Raw genomic sequence first — 18,170 nt, forward strand, 5'->3', positions numbered from 1 at the left:
ATTATCTTTTAATGGCATTTCATTTTGAGTTAAAGTACTTTGATTTTGATCACAAGTAATTGATTCAAAACTTTCTTCAATATTTTGATATACATCTGATTGTGTCATTTGTGTTGTACTTATATTATGATTTGTAATTAAATTGTTATCTTTTGTCTCAATTTGATAGTCTTGTATATCTATATTTGATGGCAACTCAATGGCAATATCTCTGTTGACATCATTATTGCTGATATCACTATCTTTTGTATTATTTTCTGATTCACTTCGTGTAACCAATTCTGGCATCAATTGTGGGCTCAATTTCAGGTCATTTGCAAACTCTTCGGGCGGAACAATGATTTGAACGTTTGACTGAATCTCATTTGCATTACAATTAGTGTTGCTATTAATACTATTATAGCAGTCAAGACTTGATGTCTTCTCACAAGAGTCTTCATAATTCATAAAATAAGTTGCATTACAAAGACTTTGGTCAGTGATTTGTCTTAAGTCTTCGTCGTTCATCAAGACTGAGACGGCGTTATTTACAAATGCCTGAAGTGCTTCCTTGTGGTCCAACTCTCTCTCGAGTTTCTCAAATGGACTCAAAACTCTGCCAACGATATCAATAGTGGGTGTCTTGTGTTTGTTGTGATCAGAAAAGCTTGAATTTGCAGTACTTGTTCTCGAGAAGCGCTCTATTATAGTGGAAACACTGGAACCGGTGTCATCTGATTCTGATTCAATTAACTGATAATAATTATTAAAAAACAGAAAATAGGTTAAATCTATATTAAAAAGATTACTAAATAAAAACAAATAAAAAACTAATTTAAATACCAGTTTATCTTCATCTGTCAATAAATTCAAGTATACATCTGCTTCTGAAGGAAGAACTGATTCATTTGATTTTTTAGTATTTTCTATAATTTCTGTAATTTCAAAATTATCAATTTTTTCAATTTTTTCAGTATTTTCAATATTATTAATATCTTCAATATTATTAATATCTTCAATATTATTAATATCTTCAATATTTTCAATATCTTCAATATTTTCAATATTTTCAATATTTTCAATATTTTCAATATTTTCAATATTTTCAATATTTTCAATATTTTCAATATCTTTAATATCTTTAATATCTTTAATATCTTCAATATCTTCAATATCTTCAATATCTTCAATATCTTCAATATCTTTAATATCTTCAATATTATCAATTTTTTCAATTTTTTCAATTTTTTTAATTTTTTCAAGATCTTCAGTATTTTCTGGTTGTTTCTCATAATTATGTCCTAAATTAGTATCAAAGACGACTCCTTCAACTATTTGGCAATCATTTACTTCAAGTTTATTGGCATTTGTTTGATTAGCAGTGATGTTGATCTCATTTTTTGTAATTTTGTTAAATAAATCATTTGTGGCGTTGGCTTCTGTATTGGTCTTATGATTTGGTGGTTTAGGTGGCGGCACTTTGGGACGTCTAGGAGGAAGCGGTGGGGGAAGTGAACTCCTCTTTCGCGGTGGCTTTTCTACGGCATCACATTGACTGTCAGTTCGTGTTAAACCTTTTGTTACGATTTTTCTTTTTGATGATAATATAGTTGTGGCCAAACGGGGTGGTACGGGTGGCGGCACTTTTCTCGGATAATTGTTTGCATTTTCTTTTGATTGCATGACATTTGCCGTATCCGATGAATTGGAAGTGGAGTTTAAGTTTACATCAGATTCTTTTGTTTGGATGATATCCGATGACTGATTGCACTGACATGTCTTATGCCTTTTGACCCGTATTTTGATACAGACGGGCGCATCCCTTAACAATCCAATGCATTCCAGTCTAGTCATGTCTGTAGTGGACTGTCCATCAATTTCCATAATTTGATCGCCTTCTCGCAGATACTCTAGTTGTTGTCCGCATACTTTAGAGGCCGGACTGTCGGAGTTTATACTTTGAATAAAAACTTTATTAATTTTTTCGCTGGCATTCAATCCGCCTTCAAATTTAAGTGCCATTCCTTTTGGTTGATTTAATTTATTGATTAAAATATATAAATTATATTGAATTTAAATCAAACAAATTTAATAAAAAATTACTATTAAATTATTATACAGTTTTGAATTATTTGTTAAAATGACTACAAATAATATTTGATTTAAAAGACTAAAAAGTCGAATAAAAGTCAAATAATAATAATATATTTACCCAATCGTTCTCCGGGTAAGCGATATATAACAATCAGTTCTTCAATAAAATTATTTGCATCGACTTCTTGTCCCACTTGAAGGACAGTCACAAAGTCGTCTTCAAATGCATTCTTTACCACACTTTCGTCGATCTGAACGACAGTCACGTGATTGTAATTGTTGGCTATAAACTCCCCCAAAGTGTTTGGCAAAATACTTCCCCCATTGATGACCCCCGCCATGACAACAATTTAATTAAATATCAACTTTTAATATATATATAAATTTTGTTGAAAATATGAACTCATTTTATAATAAGATGTGTATCCGATGTGATTGTTTGCCCAAACAATTGGAACCAATGGGGCACTGGTAGGTAGTGTTGGTGGTAGAGCTCAGCAGATACTAGATTCACATCATTGCATATATTCAGTCAACTATTAATTTTTATTAACAGAAAACAGTTGTTCCGTCTTTTCAAAACATAACAAGAAATGAGACAAAAAATATTTGATATAATAGTTATATAATAATTATTATCAAATTAATCAKTGAAAGAGTTGTATCAATAATAAGCAAAAAACGGCTTATATTTGTGATTTAAGAGACTAATGTGTAAACTGTATTCAAAACAAAACATAACTCAGACCTCAAAAACTCAAAAAGTATGGGATTTAAAGTTGAAGGCAACACAAAATTCAAGTTGATTTGAGAGCAACCTCAACATTGAACATTTGGAAAGGTATGTATCGGTTCCCCCTCTCACACATATATATGTGCACTTCAATTGCCACTAAAAATAGGAGTATTAGTATTGAAGATTGAGATTAGGATTCATTGAGAGAAATCTTATGTATTAGACTCCAGCTCTGTGAACACCAGCACCGGCAGCTATAGTGGCACCAGTACTCTGAACGCCCTTTTCCACCAATTGATGGCCAATAACCTTAACATTAGATTATTTTGTGTGGAATTCATGCGAGAAGTTAAAGAAGAGAAAACTATTTTCACAAATAATAATAATAATAATAATAATAATAGCATTAGTTTGACATAAGAATAACTGATAACAAGACTAAGTTTGGTCTTCAACTCATTCAATGACCAGAGAAATCATTTGCGAGACAGACATCAAAATTACATATAATTTAATTCATATATATTTTATAATATAAATACATTTAATGTTTAATCAAAAATCAATGTCATGTATAAAACTGTGATACGACAGTACAAGTGTTTATAAATAAATTACTCATTATTTAAATGATGATAATATCAATGAAACATTTAAGTGATTATCACTTCAATAATGATCCAAATTTTTATCGATTATTAACTGTTGACTATTTAAATGGCAATTGCAATAAATATTAAAACTAATGCAAATGTCACAAAAACAATGTTAACCACATATACAGTATATGTATAATAGACACACATTTGGCAAACTATAAACTAAATAAACTAAATCTAACCGAAAAATCTATAGATTGGATACTCTATACGTCATGTTTATGACTATCAAAATTGTTTCTTAAGAGTCGTTTGAATACTAGTTAAACAGGTATGCAATGTATGGTTGTTCTCAAACTATAAGAAGTTATGTAATACTCACCACCACTGAGATTGAGACCAAAAATATAAGCAAACAGTTATATGCAATATATTATATGCTATTAATATTATGATAAAACATTGGATGCACTTCCTTGAAGACGATACTACTCTATGTGTCGACCGGACTAACAACAACTACAGTACTATTATACTAACAAACCGGTGCATCACTACATCCCAGAGCATTCAGCACTGACTCCTCTCAACACAACTACAATAATCAATAGGCAAGGGGTCTGTATTTGTATGAACTCTATATTTTAGGAGATAATGAATTTGCCAATCAATAACTCAATGATTTTGTGTCCTATTTGAACGGGTACTTCAATCTAAATTAAACTACAGTCCAATCGATAGTACAATATATGAATCCATAGCACCCACACATCAAATAGCGGTTTGCCATTCATATGAGTTAATGTTATTCAATGGTTTTTGGAATGAGCACTGGTATGACATTATGGTAGGGCTTAGGGCTTATGAGTGCAGACAAACACTTGTAAATTGCAATATACTCTATAATATTGTATAACTTATATATGAGTTGTGTTTACTCGAGTATAGCATTTATACCACCAGTTGTTATATAATAGTTGTTAAGTCTGAAGAAAAACCGGTATATTTATCAATGTGTTTGTTATGGTAGTAATGAAACACTAGTTGATATCCAAGTGCACCGAATGGCCCTACAAACCAAACACTCTAATACCTCATATATATATATATATATATATATATATATATATATATATATATATATATATATATATATATATATATATATATATATATATACATATATATATATAGTATACATATATATATATAGTATACATATATATATATAGTATACATATATACAGTAAATATAATATAAATCTTAAGCCATATTCAAGGGCTCTCATCTCATAACTAGTATTTAATCGATTATTAAATCATTTAATTTTAATATTATTTTTATAATTAATGGGGTTTTGTATTAAATTAACATTTTTTACTCATTCACTACAAGTCATGTTTTCAAATCATTCAAATCTAGATCTCATTTTTATGAGAAATAAAACACTAATAAAACTAATATAAATACTTATATAATAATAAACACACATTTGTAAGAAACATATTATTTTTCATGCAAATCAACAATCATTAATTTAAAGCGCTATTCAGCCCTTTAATGGATATTTGGGTATTTGTGTACAAATTAAATATAATACATAACTAGTGTTTTACTTACTTTGATATTTATATAATAAAAATGTTATAAAAGTAATGTTCAACTTATTTTTATAATTTAATCCTAAATAACAAAACTTAATAACTTTAGTTAAGATTTAATATATTAAATGTAATACTTTATAACGCTTCAAGCGATAGGATATATAGTGTTGAGTAATGTTAATATTAGTTATAATATAATGTTTATTATAACAAATGTAAAAATTAGCCATAGATTTGTTGTTTGAAAAGTACAGGTATGCTATTTGTATGAACTCACAGGTAATAAGACAATACTGAATTACATTATTGCTAAAAGCATTAAAATAGTTGTAAACTTATAATAATTTAGTAAATGTTGTATACTGTATACAATATACTGTACTATACTGTATATATGTATTAAAATAGTATAATAATTGAGTTTAAACTAAAGGTAAACTCTAGACAACTGTGTGTTGCTATATATGGACCACAATTTCAAACCAGAGTTTCTCATTGATTTTAGCTTATATTTCAGGTAACTATAGATACTGATTGACGAGTCGACTGCAAACACATTATTCATTGAACAATCAAATCTCAATCATTTAAATCAATTGTAAACTCAATTATAATATGTATACATATTTACTAACTGCTAGACTGAAAAATAAATATATTGTTTTATACAGTCAAATGACTTCAACTGTAATTAACGCAAACATTTAATGTACAATAAGTTTGTATGAAGAAACTATATTACAAAAACTTTACAAAATATTGTATAAATTAATGAATCATTAATAGTAATAATAATAATAATAATAATATATACAAATATAATATACTATTAAAAAAATGATTACGACTGCCCACGAGTTTTATACCTATCGTGTTGTTTGCTTTTATTTCAGACACATTTACCGGTACTATACATACTGTATGCTTGTTATAAAAAATTAATTTCAAGTATTTTTGTCTCTCAGGTGTTTTAAGATTCCCAAAGATAATAGTCATGAAAATTATATATGATTTACATGAATGTCAAATATAATGTATTTGCAAATATTAAAATTGTTTTTTTGAAAGCGAATTATTTTAAGAAACCTATTCATGCATTCATTTTTAACTCATAAGTTATTTATATACTACTGTATATACTGTAGTAGTACTATATATTGTACTGTATTTATGATATATCTTGTTTAACATAACATATACAGTATAATCATTTGTTATCACACAATAAAATGTGTTTAAATCAAATAAATAACAAATTATTTGCATATCCATACAAAGTGGAACCGAACCGTAATTAATACAATTATTATTCAATGAATCACTACTTCATTAAATATAAATAATAATCATTTAAAAAACAATGTAATAATAATCTTATCAAATGATAATTTTAAATAAAAAAAGTTTATAAATTAATACAAAGTTATTACCGGTAACTAGTAATACATAATAGTAAATAATAGTATCATTAATTCATAATTTGATTTTTATATAAAAATAAATTAAGGATTTTAACAATTATTTAATAAATTTGTTAACAATTGTTTTTTATAAAAGATAAACACAAATTTCAATAAAAATAATTACCGTAATTGTAATTAAATTAAAGATAAATAATATATGATTACTAAACTACAACTATTATCAAGAAATGTATGTTAAGTCAGTTAAGCGGTCAGTGATTAAAATTTCTTAAGAAACTCTTCGGCAGTGATTCTCGCTCTGGCATTGATTGCTAACTTCATTTCGTTAATCTCTTTATCAATCTCTTCCATAAAATGTATAATAAAATCAATTATTTTATATCTAAACATCGATTCTGTGTGGAAATTGGTGATCAAAAATGAGATATCATAACCAGTTTCTGGACCCGAGTCACCATTTCCTGTGCTATTATTCACTACAAACGGCTTCTTCAAAGTATCGGTAGAGACCACCGGTTTTCGGCGTAAAATGACGAACGAGTCGGCTCTCATTGCCATAAAACGGGTGAACTTATGGCACAAAATCCTTTCGATATCATCGGCCTGTTTGATGCAAATGGAAATCCTCACCGAATTAATACTCGACTCAATCAACACTTTTTCCTTTTCATTACGAGATATCACCACTGAATTGAGTATCAGTTCTTTACTGCTCTTCACTTCAATCTCTGGTTTATTGTGTCTCTCAACCACTTGTGAGTTAAAGTCAACCAAACATATGGCCGCTTCCAGTGTCCGCCGAACTGCCAACAGGTATGGACGCAATGTGGCCGACATTATCTGTCATTCAATTATTTATTAATACTATTATTATTATATTAGTCGTAATATTATATATTTTACCGATTTTTTGCTATTAATATCTCAATTATAAGACAAATGTGTTGTTTTTGATACCGATTTTTGATGACTATATCAGTGATCAATATATTAGACATTTGTTGCAAACACTCCCTTAAAGTCATTCAAACAATAATTATGTGTTTTTTCAATCATTAAAAGCAATCAATACTAACATAAATTATATGCAATGTATTGACAAATGTATAAAAATATTGATTATATTATATAATTGAATGTCAATTAAACAAATGTATTGTCAATTGTGGACATCAACTAATCCAACATAAGATAAAAATATCACTTATTTGATCCAATCATTTATTTTAATGACATTATTTATGTTGTAAACAAACCAATCCATTGATTCAAATGTTATAATATTTATATCATATTATATATCATAACAGTTAAGACATGACATCAAAGACTAGTGAAGTAAACGAGTCATTGATGACTACAAAGTCAAACAAAGAAGATATGTCTGAAGGAGAGATCAGTGGTTCCGACGAAGACAGTGGTGGCGCCGATCGACAGGTGTATTGTATTTGTCGGACATCAGATACGGATCGCTTTATGATAGGATGTGACAAATGTGAAGAATGGTTTCACGGCAACTGTATTAGTATTACTCAAGAGTACGCCAAACGGATCCAACATTTCTATTGTTTGATGTGTCGAGAGAAAGATCCGAGTCTTCAAATAGTTTACAAAGAGACCAAAAAGCAGACTAAAAAGCGTGAATCGGAGTCAAGTTATGCACCGATTGCTCGACAAACTAATAACAGCAAAGAGTTGGACACAAACTCTAAGCTTTATGAAAGAGATCCCGACTATAATCCTATAATATCTAATCAAAAGAGTTTTAAAAAGTATTTTGAATCCGATGCTGAGGACGATGACGACGAAGACTTTGACGATGTTGAGTATGAAGAGACCAAAAAGCACAGCTCAACAAAGCGAAGGGCACGACCTGTCAGGGCTGATAAGGACAAGAAGGATAAAAATAAACGTAGAAATCAAAGGTCAACAGCGCGATCATCACGACATCGAAAGAAAGACGAGACAAATAAAAAGATTCATAAGAAGAATAAAGAGCATTTGATTGAAGAGGACACGGGTCCCAAACAATGCTATGGACCCGCCTGTGTCAACAGTTCCCGAAAAGGGTCCAAATATTGTAGTGATGAGTGTGGCATCAAATTGGCCACAAATCGTATCGTCGAAATCCTTCCACATCGTATCAGACAATGGCAAAGCACTTCATGCGATGCCGATGATCGAAGTCATAAGTCATTAGAAGGCATTCGTAATGAACAACAAGAGGCGCGAAGTATACTCAATGAATTGGACATCAAACAGAAGGATTTAGAAATTTTGATTAATAAAGGCAAAAGTACACCACCGATGACTGAAGAGGAGTCCAATGAAGCAGACAATGAGGGCGAGACTGAGCTTAGTATGTATTGTGTGTCATGTGGTCATGAAATCGGTCAAAGATTGGTATGTTTTATGTTATTTGTAACAGTATTTTGTCTTAAATTATAATTTATATAATTAATAATAAAGGCATTAAAACATATGGAAAGATGTTATAATAAATATGAAATTCAAACATCGTTTGGTTCAATATTTAAGACAAGAATAGAGGGACAGACAGTGTTTTGTGATTCATATAATCCGCAACAAAAAACTTATTGCAAAAGGTATGGTATTTATAAAAATGTTGACTCAGTTTTATGTCAATTTTGGTAATTTTATTGTATCATTGAATTATACAAAATTTTACAATTTATTTAAAGAGATTATTATCGATTCAGATAAACGAGAGAAAGATTTAGTTTTAATAAATCAGTAATTATTGTATTGAATTGTTATAGACTACGGCTTCTATGTCCAGAACATTCAAAAGACCCGAAGATAACGGACGACGAGGTGTGTGGATGTCCGCTACCATCTGATTCGTGTCCTTTTGAACATTCGGGTCGTTTCTGTCGCGTATTAAAAAAGAAATGCAATAAACATCACATGTGGGAGAAGTTAAGGAGGGCTGAGTTGGACGCAGAAAGGATACAACAGTGGCTCAAATTGGACGACCTTTTCGAAAGAGAACAGAAAATCAGGTATTGTATGGCTAATAGACACGGAATACTTGGTCTTATGTTACACCAAACCATTGGTCATAACGAAGAAAATGATAACAAATGAGTCATTACTTGATTGACGCACAAAATATTAATTACCGGAAATCACAAATATATCATATGATATACAATAATCATTTAAATCAACATTTCATTAACAACTATATTACAACTGTCATCTCAAAAGTCATCAATTATTTTGTAAATGTGTATAAAATACTGTATTTATTTATTTTTATATTTAAAAATTATAATATTGCAATGATTTGAATTAATAAATTGAATTTTATAAAAATAAAATATAATAATATATAATAACTTTATCATTTCGATGATATGACGAGTTAGAGTTATTGTCCATTAAATATTAGACGATATAACTCATGAAATGAGATCGAGGTTTGAACACGATTTGGAGTTTTTAGCACTAATTAAATACAATATATATTGTAGTGAAACATGAATTAAACGATTAATTATTAAAATTATAATCAATTGAATACCTGTTTAGAGCAACATCTGGTCGGCGACCAATATGTAGGACGAGATCTCCCTTTTTAATTCTTTTAAATATTGCCAACACTTCCGAATGAGTCAAGCCTTCAGTCGACTGGCCATTAATACTGAATATTTGATCCCCTTTTATATGAAAAATATTCAATTAGTTTTTAAATGAATTCAATGTTCTTTTAAGGCTTAATAATAAATAAGAAAAAATCATTATACTGTATAGCAAACCTTCGAATAAATTAGCAAATTGTGCCGCCTGTCCACTCGGGTATATAGTTTTGACAAATATACCCATTGAGCCTTTAGGTGAGTCAACGCCACCAACAATACTGAATCCCAAACCTATAATATCGGGTCCTTTCTGATAGACTATAGTTTTGTCAATTAAATTACCCGAACAAGTATTTGACTCAATCTTCTCTGTTTTCGGCCTTCGAGGAAGTGTCCAAAGACCAGCATTTATAGCATTGCTATTAAATTTCTAGTAATAATTAACATTAATTAATTTATAACACATTTTTCTTAATACAAGACAACAAATAATAACTTTATATAAATTTGTTTCAAATTATTCACAAGTATTTGCTTATTAGGTTTAATGAAAATATTATTTTCAAATTTTAATTATTTATTCCTTAAAAATGTATTATTTTTCAAATTGCTTAATTTGCTAAAATAGTTATAAAAGGTATACTTATAATATCAGATCAATAGAATAATGATAGTAATTGATAATAATTATACGATAATATAAATTACATACTGGTATATACTGTATAATATTTATACATTTAATTGATTATATACAGTATATCAAACATTATTCAAATCATTATTGATTGATTGCTAATTCACAACTAACTTATGATATGTTAGTATCTGTCAAATATCTAATTCAATATTAACTACAACTTAAACATTGAAATTTTCATAGAATTTTTGTAATAATAGTGTGAATAAATTAAAATGTCAAATAATTCTTACGTTTGGATTAAGTTTAATATTTTCAATTGAATTTGGAGTAGAAATGGGTCGACAGTTTCGATTGAGAGTCATCTGCGAAAGTGTTGACAATCGTTGTTGTGTTTGATTATGACTTTGATTGTAGTTAATTGCATTTGATGTACAATTTGATGGTTTGTTTGCATCTAATACTTCGGACTTTTCATTGACCAAACTATTGCTGGCATTGATTTGTTGTGATTTATTTGATGAAACATTTGCAGACAATCCTTTTGAATTTGAGAGACACTTCTTTTTTTGATTTAATAACCATTGAAAAGCACCGAAAGATTTTTTATCTGAAGTAAACTTTGTATAAAACTTTGATTTTTGCACTTTTTGTCCATTTGTCTCACTTTTATTATTGCAATTCATGCTATTATTATTCTTAATATTGCAATTATTAACATTATTATCATTATAATTATTATTATTAAAGTTAATATTATTATTATTTAAATGTTTATTTTGGTGTATTATGTGATCATGATTTGGCTGTTGCTTACAGTTGAGGTCAATGTGTGATGAATTGGTATTAAAATCGTTGTTGTTTAACACGGATTCACTCTAAATAAGACATAGAAGGAAGTGAAGTGTAAATCAATTATCAAAAACATTAATAATAGGTATTAAATATTTACTGGTTTTTGTTTGGCAATAATTATTTCAACCACTTTATCACTACATCTTAGATGTCTCAGTGCGTCTTCCAGTAGAAGACCTCTCAATACTATGCCATTGATGGCCAATACCTCATCCTCTTTTTCAATGGCTTTCGTCCTAAAAAAATTTAATACAATTTGCTTTATCAATAAAATTTTAAACTAAATAAATTCAAGATTATAAATATCTAATAGTAAACATTGATTGAGTGATTGATTAATTAAAAGCAATAAATTCATTTCAAACTTTAAGAAAAATTTTAACAATTAGTTATAACCACAAATAATTAGATAACTTTTATTAAAAAAATAATATTATTAAAGATTAAATATGATACCATATATTATCAAAGAAATTTCATTTGCATTATATAAAAAAATTAATTACTAATATTAATAATACAATAGAAAGTGAGAAAAAATTATTTTTGGGTCAAGACTTTGTTAATGTATTAATATATTATTATAAAGCAATTGCTTTGTTAAAGAAAATGTGTTATTTTTTGTAAATCAATTCATTATACGGTTATTTATTTTTTATGTTTTCATGAGTTTAATAATTTAAAATTCAAATAATGAATAAAGAAATGAATAAATGAATAAATATCACGAAAAAAGTTTTAGTAAATATTTTACTTAAAAATACATTGAATTATAATCTCTTATTTCCTTCAATTAAACCACTGCTATAACTCACTGCACATTTCGCTAACTAATAGCATCCCAAGTGTCTCATAATTTTTGTCTCATATAATGATTTTAATCATTTCAATCAAATATAATGAGAAAAACAGTAGACAATAATTATTTAATGTAAATAATATTTTAAAAAAGTAAAAGAGCAAAATACCAATAAAAATAAATTGCTTTAAATTTTAAATTAATTATAATGATAAAAACATTATTTAAAAGCATAATACTATAAAAATACATATAATATTGCATTTATAACATATAAACCAAAACCAGTTATTTGATATCATCTTAAAATATAATTTTTAAAATTACACAAACAATAATATAAATTGAATGTCCGATAATATCAAATAAGTTTCACATTAAATATCACTTTAATTATCAAAATAAGTTAGAAAATATACAAGTTTTTATAATTAAATATTTTCATGTATTATATTAATATTATAAACTTTTAATACATTATTATTATTATATTAATAAATGTTTATTAACTCAATATACTTGAGTTATATCTACTGTATATAACTATTAATACTATATTAGAGTTTATTTGAAGTATACTGTAGTATGTATTACACAATAGGAAAGCATTAATACATATATGTATTGCAATATATTTAAAGATAAATATTATGAAAAGTTTGACAAATTGTTTGATTGAAAACATACCTAAAAGCGGGTCCGTTGTACTCGAGGTCTGCGACCACATAAGTCAAGTAGCCATTGGTGTCCACTTTACCGGTAATATAGATACCGAGTTCACCCGATTCATCCTTTTCAAGGGTAACTGTCCTATAGAGACAATGACTGTCCCTTTGAGGTGACATTCAAGCGATTCAATACTATTTGTTTACAAACATATCATATGACAAGTCTATGACTATTACATAACACTTGCAATACTTGATTGACTTTTAAACCAATTACTCATTCAATTGTCAAACATTTTGTTGTGTTTATAATAGCATTAAATTAGTCATTGATTCAGTCATTCATAGCTATAATATAGTCTCTCTCTCTCTCTCTCTTTGACTTTAATACATGTATTGAATGTATTAAACATTAGACACAAACAAAGCTAAAGCAAAACACTTTTTAAACGCCTATTTGTGATCACATGTCACGTGACGTCACTTTACTTTCAACATTACTTTTACTATTATTCACTCAAAACGTTACAATTTATTCATTTATTCATTATATTTACAATTAATTAATTGCAACCAATTATATGTAATACACCTATAATTTGATATTATAAATGATATATATATAGAGCACTGGTAGGTCAATTGATTTATATGGGCATATTTTATGACCGCTATTCCCAATGTATGGCATTTGAATTAAGGAAAGGCATTAATGATCGATGAGATAATAAATGGTGACAATAATACAGTACATGTGCTGCTAATACAACCAAACCATACCATTATTAATCCAAAAATGGATATTTCATTATACATTCAATTCATATATAGGATATGTAATGCATATTATTTATACCAATTGTATATCAATTTAACTTTTAAAATTATTGTTACAATTTTATTAGATTTACATTTTAATTCAAATAAATGTAACATTTATTGAAATTTAATACTTTATTAGTTATTTTTAAAAATGCAAACTATTTTTAAATAGAAATATGACAAATATCATTAATATACATATCAATTACAATATCAGATTACCTGTATCAATTTTTCTAACTGTTAATAAACTCTCAACAAAAGTCATAAAAAGTTTATTAATACAAAAAAAGTTTGTTTAAATTTTTTTTAAAAATGAAAAAATTATTAAAGTATTTATGAAAATACTAAAAAACAATTAAATGAATAGTTGTTAAGTCAATTAAATTGGAAATATTGTTAAAAAAAATAAATATAATTTGATAATTGAATGAATAAAAAGTGATTAATATTAAAATCAATTGAATTTATAGACTAATTGTTGTATGAATTGTGCGAAAAGTGATTGCGTTTTGATTGCATTATATTAAGGGCTGTCCATAGAGAGTGTGACTTAATATTTGTGTTGATTTGATTGGCTATTAATAGGCAAACATTTGTATTAATAATAATATATGACTTTAATATTACTGTAATATTACTGTATATTCAATGATAGTATGCATAGTATGGAAGGCAATGATTTGTATTATTATATATTGAATATATTGTATTGAATTAGTGATGAATGCAATGATTGCTGCAATGGTTGCGAACAAACATATCTTATCGTTGATTGAGTCCATCATTACTATCATTGCTATCAATACTAACCACTAATGGCTTATCACAAGTGTTTGCAGTCTTTTTCATGACATTTGTTTGATGTAAACAATGATTTGACGCAAACGTTGATTACTGACCACCACATCAATGATGAAGAGGTCTTCGCGATCTACAACTAACACACGACTCATGAGGTAATGATTGTTATTAACTATCAATTGATTTGTTTTATATTATATATCATATAATTTGAACAAATGTTTTAGAGAAGTGGTAGAAATGGGTCGTCAGTTGGAGTCGGCCATTGTGTCCGCCGATTCACTGCGAAATGTGTTCACAGATAACATCGTTAAGAGCAGAGACCGATTCAAAGACTTGTGTGAAGACATTCTCTACTCTTCTGGCTCTGAATTTGGCAGAAAGGCTGAAGACTTATTATGGAAGAGATGTTTTCACGACTTAATGCAGTTTTATAAACAAAACAAAAAGGTTTTTACTTTTTTTAAAACTTTGTCGAAACCTAATAAGTGATTTGTTTATACTATTTGATTACAGCGAATGACATCACCAGAGGTATCGCTACTTCGGAGTCATTTAACGACCGGTTTTGGACTTTACTATAACATACTTATAGGCATATCAAAGCAATATTCCGTTGATATACAATGTCTAATGCCTTATCTGATAACTGAACAAAGTATTGAAGATATGGGTGGCGACAGACTAATTATGAACGAAGAAACAAAGACATGGGCACAGAATGCCATTCATAGAATACTCGTATGTATGGGTGATTTGGCCCGTTATCTCTTTGATTTAGAAGCTCAAGAGTATCGACAACTTGCCATAAGATTCTATGATTTAGCACTTATTTTGAACTCAAACATTGGTATGCCTTTCAATCAATTGGGAACACTATCTGAGACTAATAACTATGGTTTAGACTCAGTTTATTATTATATTCGATGGTTTGTTTCACTGTTTAAGCTAAATATTAACATTAAATAATCTCATTTCCATCTATTTATATTTAGTCTTATGTGTGATAAACCCTTTGAAGGCGCCGAAAGTAATATGAAACGACTTTTTGAAAATAACGAAAAACTTTTAAATGAAATGAAGTCCAACACTGAAACTTCCGACGAAAGCTTTATGATTATTAAACAATCGATTGTTTTCTTTCTTAAGTTATGTAACGATATTTGGTTTTTCAAAGAATCGGATAATCATTTTACTCAAAATATTGTGTCACTATTTCAACAAACTCTTCATTCACTGAAACTTTCATTTAATTTGCAATCAAAGCTGACTACAGAGCAAATGCCAACTTATATGACACCGACGACCACTTTTGAAATGTCAGTCATTTTATTATTGATTATAAATCGGGTCCAACAAATAGAAATTAATAAAAGTCCATTAAATGGTAATCAATTACTTAGTTTTATATTAACATTTTTGGTCAATTATTTAATGACTATTGTGTCTTCAAGTCATCAAAATTTGAAAAATAAGTTAGGATTAAATCCATTTAATTCTATGAATGAAGTTTTAAATACCACTCCAAAAGTATCCAAAGAAAATACACCAGATTTGTCTCCCCGTCGCGTACTTTCAAGATTGCGAAGACGCAAAGCTGCCATCAATTATGAAGACAAGAATGCTCTTAGTATTGATGACGACGACTCAGAACTGAGTGAATTAGAAGAAACGGCTTTGAGTACAATAGATGTTCTTGAAATTGGATCAGATTTGAGTGATTCAAATGATGACAGCGATTCGTATGGTTTAGATGTGACTATTGTTAGTAGTGATGATGAAAATCCATTGCCACAGAAATTGAATGCAATGAAGACTATAAACACTCCTTTAATGCCATCTGAAGATATGCTTATATATATTATAAATGAAAGTTTTTTACCGACCATTAAAGTAATTGTTGAGTGGTTAAGATATAATCCAAATACTTTAACATTAATTTCAGATGAATTTCAACTTTGTTTGGAAGAGTTTATCAATTTTATAAATACTTTGATTACTATTGAACAGAAAATATTACAAAGATTTCCTAATTTATTGGAATTGAAATGTTTTGAAGTAAACTGGAAACAGAAATATCCGTTGGATTCAGATCTCAATCTTTCAAATGTCGACTGTTTGAAGACAATGTTTGACTCGATATGCTTTGACATTAAGAAATCTCTTAATAATAACGAAAAAGGATTTCTATGTATTGAATCGCTTATTGCATTCACTCATTATCTCTGTGATGCAAATAATTGTCAAAATGTTTATGGAATCAGTTATGATATGAATGATAAGCGATTTTTATACACAAATTACTCAAATGGTACCCATTATAACGTGTTTAGCAATAATACTTGGTCTGATAATTCAAATTTTATTTCATTAAATCAAAAACCAATTAATACTTTGGCAAATAATGGTTTAGTCAACGAATCCAAAACAAATTTGACTAATAATGATGATAAAAAAGTTATGCGAAATATGGCTCACTTATGGCTTAAAGTATTAATTAATTTATATTTTTATATAATTAGTAAAAAATTAACGGCTAATTGTAATTTATAATTATAGGCTGAAGTAAATCAATTGGAAAAAGACGTAAAGTATTCCTCACAATTGCCTCCATATATGGTTTTGGATTCAAGCGCTTATTGTCAACATTTAGATTTTGTTAAAGATTTGACTCATTCTAAAAGATTTATTATAATTGTCCCAAAAATTGGTATTTTATTAATAATTAAATGAATTATATATATATTATATTTAATGAATTTCCTATATTTAGTTCTTTCAGCTTTGGATCAATTAAAGAAAACGAATGCAAACGCTAGAGAAGCCATTCGTTGGCTCGAAGAACAGCTACAGCGCGGCAGTCGAGTCCTCAGATATCCTAAAGATACCGAAAAATTAAACCTTTCACCCATTAAATATCCAAAACGTAAAGACAAAGAAGCCATTGATTACTATGAATTACTTGAATATTGTAATTATCTGAACAAAAATACAAGAACTCAACGAAATATCACTTCTGGCATTCCTATGGTTTCTGTTTTGACCCATTCATTTGATAGATGGCCTACAAATGCTGAAGCCGTAGCTCTGAGTGCGGGTAAGTTATACACAAAAAACAAATGTAATAATCATGAATTAAACACATATTGTATTATTTTAGGCATTCATATAGAAACTGTTGATTCATTTATTATTAAATGGCAAAACTCGATTAAAACTATGACTTGAAGACAAACTATTTAATAATCGGATTTCTATTGACATCAGATGTTGCATTGGACGGGGTTTTGACAAAAAAAAACAATAGTCACAAATGTGGTATAAAATAAAAATGATCATCAATTAAATGCACCAAAATATATAAAAAATTGATTCATTGGAAAAAATTATTAAATGCAGTTAAAGACCAACTAATTATTTACTGACTTAAAGAGAGTTAAAGACATAACTGTTTGTATTGTTGACATATACTATATATGAACAGTGCTGGTAATTGTATTACAAAAATAATTAATATTTATGTCAAAAATATTTTTTTGG

At 28.1% G+C, this 18,170-nt stretch overlaps 5 protein-coding genes across 5 annotated transcripts; 2 read left to right on the top strand and 3 right to left on the bottom strand.

Moving 5' to 3' along the window:
• Positions 1–19: 19 nt before the first annotated feature.
• On the bottom strand, positions 20–2,662 carry LOC128958039 (beclin-1-like protein A). Its single transcript, XM_054303855.1, has 5 exons — positions 2,192–2,662; positions 1,233–2,003; positions 823–905; positions 94–732; positions 20–37 (listed from the first exon to the last, which is right to left on the bottom strand). Exons 1-5 carry the CDS (start codon positions 2,412–2,414, stop codon positions 20–22), a joined length of 1,734 nt encoding a protein of 577 aa, XP_054159830.1. The 5' UTR covers positions 2,415–2,662.
• Positions 2,663–6,666: 4,004 nt separating this feature from the next.
• Positions 6,667–7,488, bottom strand: LOC128958977 (actin-related protein 2/3 complex subunit 4-like). The gene is made up of 2 exons (XM_054304947.1): positions 7,341–7,488; positions 6,667–7,277 (listed from the first exon to the last, which is right to left on the bottom strand). Exon 2 carries the CDS (start codon positions 7,272–7,274, stop codon positions 6,696–6,698), a length of 579 nt encoding a protein of 192 aa, XP_054160922.1. The 5' UTR covers positions 7,275–7,277; positions 7,341–7,488; the 3' UTR covers positions 6,667–6,695.
• A 215-nt stretch (positions 7,489–7,703) lies between these two features.
• LOC128957497 (CXXC-type zinc finger protein 1-like) lies at positions 7,704–9,673 on the top strand. The gene is made up of 3 exons (XM_054303264.1): positions 7,704–8,840; positions 8,907–9,043; positions 9,218–9,673. Exons 1-3 carry the CDS (start codon positions 7,755–7,757, stop codon positions 9,543–9,545), a joined length of 1,551 nt encoding a protein of 516 aa, XP_054159239.1. The 5' UTR covers positions 7,704–7,754; the 3' UTR covers positions 9,546–9,673.
• A 150-nt stretch (positions 9,674–9,823) lies between these two features.
• On the bottom strand, positions 9,824–11,368 carry LOC128958040 (multiple PDZ domain protein-like). The gene is made up of 4 exons (XM_054303856.1): positions 10,976–11,368; positions 10,220–10,472; positions 9,985–10,120; positions 9,824–9,908 (listed from the first exon to the last, which is right to left on the bottom strand). The coding sequence occupies exons 1-4, from the start codon at positions 11,366–11,368 to the stop codon at positions 9,863–9,865; spliced, it is 828 nt and encodes a 275-aa protein (XP_054159831.1). The 3' UTR covers positions 9,824–9,862.
• Positions 11,369–14,482: 3,114 nt separating this feature from the next.
• Positions 14,483–18,058, top strand: LOC128957407 (nonsense-mediated mRNA decay factor SMG5-like). The gene is made up of 7 exons (XM_054303152.1): positions 14,483–14,785; positions 14,858–15,080; positions 15,147–15,559; positions 15,626–17,120; positions 17,190–17,340; positions 17,404–17,727; positions 17,791–18,058. The coding sequence occupies exons 1-7, from the start codon at positions 14,739–14,741 to the stop codon at positions 17,856–17,858; spliced, it is 2,721 nt and encodes a 906-aa protein (XP_054159127.1). The 5' UTR covers positions 14,483–14,738; the 3' UTR covers positions 17,859–18,058.
• The last annotated feature ends 112 nt before the right edge of the window (positions 18,059–18,170 follow it).

The sequence above is a fragment of the Oppia nitens genome, unplaced genomic scaffold (assembly GCF_028296485.1).
Source record: "Oppia nitens isolate AA-2021 unplaced genomic scaffold, nextdenovo-longstitch-racon4-pilon3 scaffold3_pilon_pilon_pilon, whole genome shotgun sequence".
NCBI classification, from domain to species: domain Eukaryota; kingdom Metazoa; phylum Arthropoda; class Arachnida; order Sarcoptiformes; family Oppiidae; genus Oppia; species Oppia nitens.

Coding starts and splice junctions, on each gene's coding strand:
- LOC128958039 (XM_054303855.1), bottom strand. CDS start 2,414: ATGGCGGGGGTCATCAATGGGGGAAGTATTTTGCCAAACACTTTGGGG. Junction 906..1,232: donor TACTGAAGATCTTGAAAAAA/TTAAAAAAATTG, acceptor CAGAAATTATAG/AAAATACTAAAAAATCAAAT. Junction 733..822: donor TGACAGATGAAGATAAACTG/GTATTTAAATTA, acceptor AATTATTATCAG/TTAATTGAATCAGAATCAGA.
- LOC128958977 (XM_054304947.1), bottom strand. CDS start 7,274: ATGTCGGCCACATTGCGTCCATACCTGTTGGCAGTTCGGCGGACACTG.
- LOC128957497 (XM_054303264.1), top strand. CDS start 7,755: ATGACATCAAAGACTAGTGAAGTAAACGAGTCATTGATGACTACAAAG. Junction 8,841..8,906: donor ATGAAATCGGTCAAAGATTG/GTATGTTTTATG, acceptor TTAATAATAAAG/GCATTAAAACATATGGAAAG. Junction 9,044..9,217: donor CAAAAAACTTATTGCAAAAG/GTATGGTATTTA, acceptor GAATTGTTATAG/ACTACGGCTTCTATGTCCAG.
- LOC128958040 (XM_054303856.1), bottom strand. CDS start 11,368: ATGAATTGCAATAATAAAAGTGAGACAAATGGACAAAAAGTGCAAAAA. Junction 10,473..10,975: donor ATATTAAACTTAATCCAAAC/GTAAGAATTATT, acceptor AATTATTACTAG/AAATTTAATAGCAATGCTAT. Junction 10,121..10,219: donor ATTTGCTAATTTATTCGAAG/GTTTGCTATACA, acceptor TTCATATAAAAG/GGGATCAAATATTCAGTATT.
- LOC128957407 (XM_054303152.1), top strand. CDS start 14,739: ATGATGAAGAGGTCTTCGCGATCTACAACTAACACACGACTCATGAG. Junction 15,081..15,146: donor TTTATAAACAAAACAAAAAG/GTTTTTACTTTT, acceptor ATTTGATTACAG/CGAATGACATCACCAGAGGT. Junction 17,121..17,189: donor TGGCTCACTTATGGCTTAAA/GTATTAATTAAT, acceptor TTATAATTATAG/GCTGAAGTAAATCAATTGGA.